Source organism: Vicia villosa, linkage group LG3, assembly GCF_029867415.1.
Source record: "Vicia villosa cultivar HV-30 ecotype Madison, WI linkage group LG3, Vvil1.0, whole genome shotgun sequence".
Taxonomy (NCBI): domain Eukaryota; kingdom Viridiplantae; phylum Streptophyta; class Magnoliopsida; order Fabales; family Fabaceae; genus Vicia; species Vicia villosa.
Window position 1 is genome coordinate 17458637 of NC_081182.1, and position 8154 is coordinate 17466790.

At 33.8% G+C, this 8154-nt stretch overlaps 1 protein-coding gene across 1 annotated transcript; it reads left to right on the forward strand.

Moving 5' to 3' along the window:
• The first annotated feature begins 4156 nt into the window (after nt 1-4156).
• LOC131655027 (uncharacterized) lies at nt 4157-7910 on the forward strand. Its single transcript, XM_058924935.1, has 13 exons — nt 4157-4526; nt 4617-4754; nt 4901-4982; nt 5064-5140; nt 5228-5328; nt 5527-5656; nt 6094-6210; nt 6295-6380; nt 6618-6684; nt 6884-6962; nt 7102-7193; nt 7295-7438; nt 7545-7910. Exons 1-13 carry the CDS (start codon nt 4416-4418, stop codon nt 7578-7580), a joined length of 1260 nt encoding a protein of 419 aa, XP_058780918.1. The 5' UTR covers nt 4157-4415; the 3' UTR covers nt 7581-7910.
• Nucleotides 7911-8154: the final 244 nt, after the last annotated feature.

An 8154-nucleotide genomic window follows, 5' to 3' on the forward strand; every position in this document is an offset into this window, starting at 1 on the left:
TTCAACATATTACTTGTGTTTCTGAATTACCACTTATGGACTTTATGAGACTCGTGCAAGGATTTGTCATTGAAGGAAAGGTTGATGGTCAGGTCGGATGTCCTCCCAACATTGAACAACCAACATTGTTGTTTAATTAATTTAAATTATGTTTTGGGGTTTAAGGTGTTACAATTACAACCACTATAACCTAGTGATCAACTTCAATCAACTCATTGAAAGATGTTGAATTTTACAACTCAACTAGACAAGCCTTCTATGTCAAGTTACTGAAACGTAGAGGTGTACATATAGATTCTACATCAATCCTATTAGGGCATTAGTGTGGAATACACTACATAAAATGTAGCACTCTAAAAGATCTTCAATGAATACTTGAATGCTTGAATATCTCCAACAAAAAATATGATTTGGTTTGGTACAAATTCAAATTTAAATCTCTTTAAATTTGATTTGATTTTCACAACTGTCCAACAAATCATATAATCATATTGTCAACCTAATAAAAATAAATTCTTAGTAAGCTAGAGTAACTTGAACAAATTTAGCAACTAAAACAACATGTGTCCCTTCCGCACAACCATACAGCTTTACCAAGCTAGAACAACTTAAACACTTTGAACACTTCTTTCATGTTGTTGTTTTGTAAAATGCAGTCAATGTAAAGGACCATTTCACAATGAACTTCAATCTTCCCCTTTAGCAAATTGTGGCAAAACATCTCTTTAAGATATAAAACTTGTTCAAATCTTAAAGACATGACGCTTTGTTCATAACAGAACAAGTGACAACTAGTAGAATCACTAGCCTTCATCCATTAGTATCAACACTAGTCTTCATCAGAGCATTCAGTCAGCAACAATAACTTTCTTCAATATATCAGAGTTTAAGCATACTGGCAATAGTTAGTAGCATTAAGATCAAATGTTTACACAAAATCCATTCAGTTGCTCTAAACTAAACAAACAATCAAACAAGCAATCATTCACAGACTTAGTCATGCATGTACCCAATTAGTACATAGCTAGTAGCATACAATCCTACTAACTAACAATCATTAGCATGCAATCATTCATAACTTAGTCATGCATAACACAAACGGTTATTAGTTAATGATTAAGATTTGTAAAATCTGCTTACACAAGTCACCTAACTTTCATATTTATTTGCACACATACAAGGGCCAGATGTCCTGCCCGATGCTCTAGCATGAAGCACAATATTAGTACTTTTTGAACAGTAAGTACTAAACAAACACCGGGTTTACCTGCACATAGCAGATACACCACTTTTCCTCATTACTCCTCCCCTTTTCCATAATTTGGCAAATGGTTAGCTCTTCAAAGAAGTCAGCATGCACAAAAGATAGCATGCACAAGGCCAGTCAGGAAAATAATGTTACATAGTATATCATTTTTAATTAGCCTCAAACAGATAGTGACATAGTAGGAAAGATCTTTCACATATTTTAGATCCTGCTCTTGTAGCATTCTTTTATCTCCAATGTAGATAACTTTCTCGTAAATTTTTCCATAGATTCCTTCTCTAGGAAAATTTTCAAATTCTGCCACCTTTTTCGGATAAAGTTATACAAGTAAATAAGGGTCATCCTCACCAGTAGAGCAATGTGTTCAAATCAATGTCATCCGAAAGATATTGAAAATTTGTCACCGTAAATTCACCCTTTCTTATGGTGCCCATTTTGTCAAAAGTCGTGATCTTAATTTTTTTCCAGTGTTTCAAGAGATTGCCCCCCTTTGATCAGAAGAATGGACATAGTAGCTGCTGTGTAAGCACAAAAAATTGCAACTGGTGTTGAAAGGATAAGTGCACATGGACATGATCTTAATTCTCGTTATCTACTTTTAACACATGAGGAGTTACTGCTACAATTGTTAATATGTGTACAAAAACTGAAAAAAATATTACCACCAAAACTATAAGACAATTAAAAATGAATTCAGACAAAAAAATCATGACATAAAAAATTATAACTTTAAAACTGAACTATGAAAATCAGAAACAACATTATTTTTGATTTTATGAAAATTGTTAGAATGTTTAAAACAAATACATAAAGTTTTAACTAACCAAATGTATAAAATTTGGCGAATAGAATATTGTTTATTGCAGCCCTTAGCTCACTGGTTTGCTTATTTTGCTCTTTTAACCATCGTGCATACTCTGCATCAAATGTCATTGCGCATGCATACTGAGATCATTAACACAAATTAGGTTCCGAAAAATGCATTAACCACGGTAAAACTTCGCCCATGAGGTCGTGGTAACCCATGCTATCAACTTCTTTCGGCATATAATTAGAGGCAAGAGAAGAAGACTAAATACCATTTCCACTCAATGTATAAGCCCGCTATCCAGTGCTTTAAGTAAAAATTCCCAAGAAAATATTAAAAACCAAATTATTGCATTATATAGCAACATAATCAGATTTACAATAACCACAAAGAAAGTGTGCTTCAAATAGTTAAGTATTTGATCTTGAGTGATGTATAAAATAGCAAAATCGAACCTACTAACTAGCATGCTTGTTGTAGCTCTTGCTCCAGTTGAGTCAATTTCCGTGTATTGCTCTCTAATTGTTGCACATATGCCTGAGTAAATGAAAAGAAAGATTTGAAATTGACTGTAACTTATGCGTAACAAGAGAGTGCAAAATGCATGAATTCATCATTTGGAGCAAGGATAAAAAAGCGCATACATTCAATAACAATGACAAAAATATCAAATCACATTAACAAATTTCAAAACTTAAAACTTAAAATGGTACTAAGTAAACACTAAACGTCCTCTTTGATTCTTTCAAAACCCAAAGACTTATCGCACCCGATGACGAATTGGCAATAACTAACACATCACCCGAATCAAAGGCAACAAATTCAACCTAAAAGTTTGTTGAAAATTTAACACTAAGTTAATCTCAGCACCACCTAGAGTTTTATTTTCATTTACCTGCAACCATGATCATGTTACTTGCAACTTTATTCATGATTCTAAGACCCTGATCAATTATGATACAGTCAGCACCTCTTTACATATATAATAATTTATTATATAATTTTTAATCTTTCATGATAAGATATCTCTCTATAGTTATTACTTGCATTAGTTTGTTAGAATCAACCAAACCCAATTTCTCTATGTAAATAGATCTTCCATCTTTATCAACTCTATGTGTTTCTTGAAGATAGTATTTTAGAACTTCATCTATTTCCTTGAATTCAAAATCCTTAAAAAAACCAAAAAAAATGCAATTATGAATAGTGTTTTTATTTATTTATACAAATGATATATATACCTCCATTGTGTTGGCTCTAAATGCCTTCTTCCATTAGAGCATAATTGCAAAAGATAAACATTAACAAAAGATAAACCAAATTATTTCACTAGCACTTGTTTATAAGGTACCTCTTTAGTTCATATCAAAAAAAAAAAAAAAGTACCTCTTTAGTAAGAGATAATAATAAACATGGCAATAAAACCCAGATCCATGGGTACCCACCCGAACCCACCCCGAAGTTGACGGGGAAAACCCGCTTTGACTGGGTTTGGGTTCGGGTTTGGGTTTTACCCGATTAGAAAACATGGGGATGGGTCGGGTAATGGGGACACTAGTACCCACCCCGAACCCGTCCCCGAACCCGCCCCATTTATTTCAATATGTACATTATTATTTATATTTCGTAATTTATATTATTAAATATGTGGCTATTGTTTTAATAATTTGATTTGTATTTATTATTTTAAATATTTGAAATATATGTATGAAATTTTTTGAGATTGTTTTATTTTGTTATTTATAATGTAATTTGATTTTTGAAAAAGTAAATATTTTTATTAAAAAATTGATTTTACGAAATACATGGTGGCGGGGCGGGGATACCCGAACCCAACCCGAACCCATTAAGGACGGGTTTGGGTTTTAATTCCCCATCCCCGTTTGGGTTTGGGGCGGGTAACGGGGATTGATTGGGGATTCGGGTTTGGGTTTGGGGAGGTAAAAACCGTCCCCGACCCGCCCCGTTGCCATGCCTAGATAATAACCTCCAATAATTGTAAAGAATAAATTAGAAGATATAATTGGCTTTGGTCTCCGATACCAGATGGGACATACATAAGATAATCAATCAGGTGGCGACAAGAAGGCATGTTCCTATATTTTCTCTTTCACGCCGTCTTCTCTTCTCACCTTCTAACGCTCTCCCCAACACCCAATCCAATTTCACTAATTTAAAAAACTAAAAATAAAAATAAAAGATAAAGCAGAATCGTCCAAAATACTTGTTGCTTTTGCTTCGTTCCATTCAACTTAATCCATTTCCAATTCTTTACTATTCTTTTATCATACTCAGAATGAATGAAGCTCCACCGTCCGTACAGTGATTGAAAGAGAAAAAATGGCGGATCCACAACCGTTGCTGCTCAATTCCGAGTCAACTCACCTTAAACAAAACGCCAGACTCCCCCGAGTCGCCTCCGTTGATGTCTTCCGTGGACTTTCTGTTTTTGTAACCTTTTTCTCTCTCCGGTCAACGTTTCTCTTTACTTGTTTGACTAATCTACAAAATTTAATTATCATTCTTCACATTACACTGCAGCTTATGATATTCGTTGATTATGGCGGATCTATCTTTCCCTTAATTTCTCATGCTCCATGGAATGGCATTCACCTCGCTGATTTAGTCATGCCTTTTTTCCTCTTCCTTGTTGGAATTTCACTCGCACTTGTTTATAAGGTACCTCTTTACTCCATCCACACATTATCCTTTTTCAATTCTGTATAATTTTTATTATGTTTCTAAAAATTAAATTTATAGATAGATTTTAATGTTTTAATTTTTTTATTTATTTGTAATTTATTTCTTGTATAAAAAAATGTCAGAGAAGGCCAGAGAGAAAACAAGCTACATGGAAAGCATTAGTTAGATCACTTCAACTTTTTATTCTTGGCATTCTTCTTCAAGGTCAGTAACTAACTAATAACTATCTTATATTACTTAGTCAGAGTTTTACATGTTTGATAACAAAAATCATTATCATTTCAGGTGGTTATTTTCATGGGATAACTTCCTTGACTTATGGTGTTGACATTCAAACTATAAGATGGTTTGGAGTTTTACAGGTAGTATAATCTTTTCATATTTCAATTCCGTGCCGAGTTTGCTCATTGTTGTGACAATTTAAAATGATGAACTATGAAAATATACAGAGGATATCTATTGGTTATATAGTTGCTGCTTTATGTGAGATATGGCTTCCGACTCTAAGATGGAAAGAAATGGGTTTCTTCAAAAGTTACTATTGGCATTGGTAACATTTCAATTTCTTTAAAAGTTTAACTTTTTAATTAACACCTTGTGGTTGGTATAGAACTGAATATTCAACGGTGTGGTTTCACATGGATTGAAATTTGCAATGTGTATTCATTGAGCATTGTAGTCAATATGTCTATACTTGTTTTATATAGTTTTCCCTTTCCTCCTAATTTCACAGATATTTTTTATGCAGGTTTGTAGCAGTGGTATTGTTGGCAATTTACTCCGGATTGTTGTATGGTCTATATGTTCCAGATTGGCAGTTTGATGTATCAGCTGCTACCTCTTCTTTGCCTCCATTTGACAGCGGCAATGTTTACAAGGTGAGAGTAGGCTATGCGTTTGCACCATTTACTCTCAATTATCTATTTTGTTCTGCAATTTTTTTGTTTGTTTTGAATTTAATGTGCTGCATAATATAGAAAAGTTGCTAGTCTAAGACACCTGTTTTAGTGTTATTGTGAAAATGTACATGTGATGTTGTTCAAGCTAGAACTGATGGGTAATTCATTGTTTCCAATAGTAATATGTTAGTCTTGCTTAAGATTCTATTAGTTTTTTATATTTTACCAACTCATTCTTACAACACTGACTTATAAAGTGAGGGTTGTCACGCTTTATAAACTCTAGTCTGACTTTATCTTTAATGTATGCGAGACTTGAGATTTTCTCAATAGTTTCTTTATTTGTAAGCCATACTGTTGATGAAATTCAAAATATTTAATTTATAATTCTTGCAATGTTTTCAACTCTATATCAGGTGAATTGTTCGGTGAGAGGAGATCTTGGACCTGCCTGTAATTCTGCTGGAATGATCGATCGGTATATTCTTGGTCTTGACCATCTATACAAAAAGCCTGTTTATAGAAATCTTAAGGTATCTTATAAATGGTCCCATTTCTTTGTTCAATGGTTTACAACATACTTTGATATGTTAATACCTTGATTATGTAACTTTCAGGAGTGCAATATGTCTACCACTGGCCAAGTTTCAGATAGTTCACCATCATGGTGTCACGCCCCTTTTGACCCAGAAGGCATTTTGAGGTAACTAGTCTACTTCACCTTTGTATGAAAGTTTATAACTTCACAGTTTGGTAGAATCTACTGTTTACACCTTTTTGATTCTCAAATCTCTATAGATAGTTGAGTAGTTGAACAATGAATATTAATTTAGCAGAAATTTATATGGTAGTTATATGCTTTATATTAATATTTAAGTTATGTTGATCGGTACTGACAGAAGACAGTTTATAAATCATAATCCTTTTCATTTGTTTTCAGCTCCATAACAGCTGCAGTTTCATGTATAATTGGACTCCAATACGGTCACATTCTTGCCCATTTAGAGGTGAGATCATGTATTGAATTAACTGAAGCTTGTATGCCAAGTAAAATTTTAGCATTTTCTATTTTATGAGTTCTTTAATTCTAAATTTTAACTCAGTGGTGTAGCCACACCCTCCCCCCTAAACTTATTTTGGCGCTACATTCTTTGATTGTGCAGTAGAGCCGACGCAGCTGATCTATTCTTTTCTGTAATACTGTAGGACCACAGACGACGCATAAATCACTGGCTTGGCTTTTCAGTTTCACTTCTGGCCCTCGGATGGTTCATGGCTGTATTAGGTATGTTGTTACTCACTGATATTGATTCGAGTGTTTTCTCTTCATAATCATGGTTGTTAGAGTTTTTAGCAAATCAACCTGTGTCTACGTTCACTGATGCAAAGAAAATAATTGTATTAATTTAACTTTTTGTTTTCAGGAATTCCTCTAAATAAATCTCTGTACACAGTCAGTTATATGCTGCTTAGTTCTGCAGCTTCTGGTCTCACATTTATGGCTTTATATGTTCTGGTGAGTCATTTGGCAGATATATTATCTACCGATCCTACTTTGCAGCAATGATCTTTTGCAATGGAAATTTAAGGTTATATATAACACATTCGACAATGCAGGTAGATGTTTACGGTCACAGACGTTTGACAAGTGTGTTGGAGTGGATGGGAAAACACGCTTTGAGTATATTTGTCCTTGTATCTTCAAACTTGGCCGTGATTGCTATTCAAGGACTTTATTGGAGGAAACCCGAAAACAACATTGTAAGCAAAGAAAGATATTGTTGCTGTTGCAAGCTATTTTATGTTTTTGGATGTTCCCACCAAACAATTGACTACAATGGTTTGGGTGTAATTTTCTTTCATGCAGATACACTTGATCGTCTCACGATTTCGTCAGAAGTAATAACTTGCTTATTCATATTGGATTGGACTGCTGTAATTGGATTTGCATTGTTCCATCTCTCAAAGTGAAGTGTGTATATATTTATTCAACTCAAAGCAAACAGAAGCATTCATGTATTGGTGACCGCAAATTGCAAGTCTTCCAAAACATATTCAATCTGTATTACGTATTAGCAACATTCAGGAATCTTTCCACGCAAAATTTTGCCTTAGATGTATAGGACATGACATGTTCGATTCTTACGAGGTGACAGGCCTAAAATCTTTCCATGTAAAATTACACAACTCAAGTCACACTAATCTAAATCTAGTTTTATGCATTTTTGATTAATTTAAGGTGTAATGACTGATATTTTGCTCCGTCAGTTTAATCTATAATCATTTAAAAGTCATTGGTTTCTTGGCAAATTTCCTCTTGGTTGTAGTCATTCAAACTCACAACTCCGTCCGCAGAAGATATGCACGTCAAATTCTGACTGTAGAAGGCTCGCCAAATAGCTGTGATTCAAAGGAATAGAGTTTGATTTTTAAGTTGTAATAGATTCATCATTCTAACATTTTGTAATCTTTCCAAT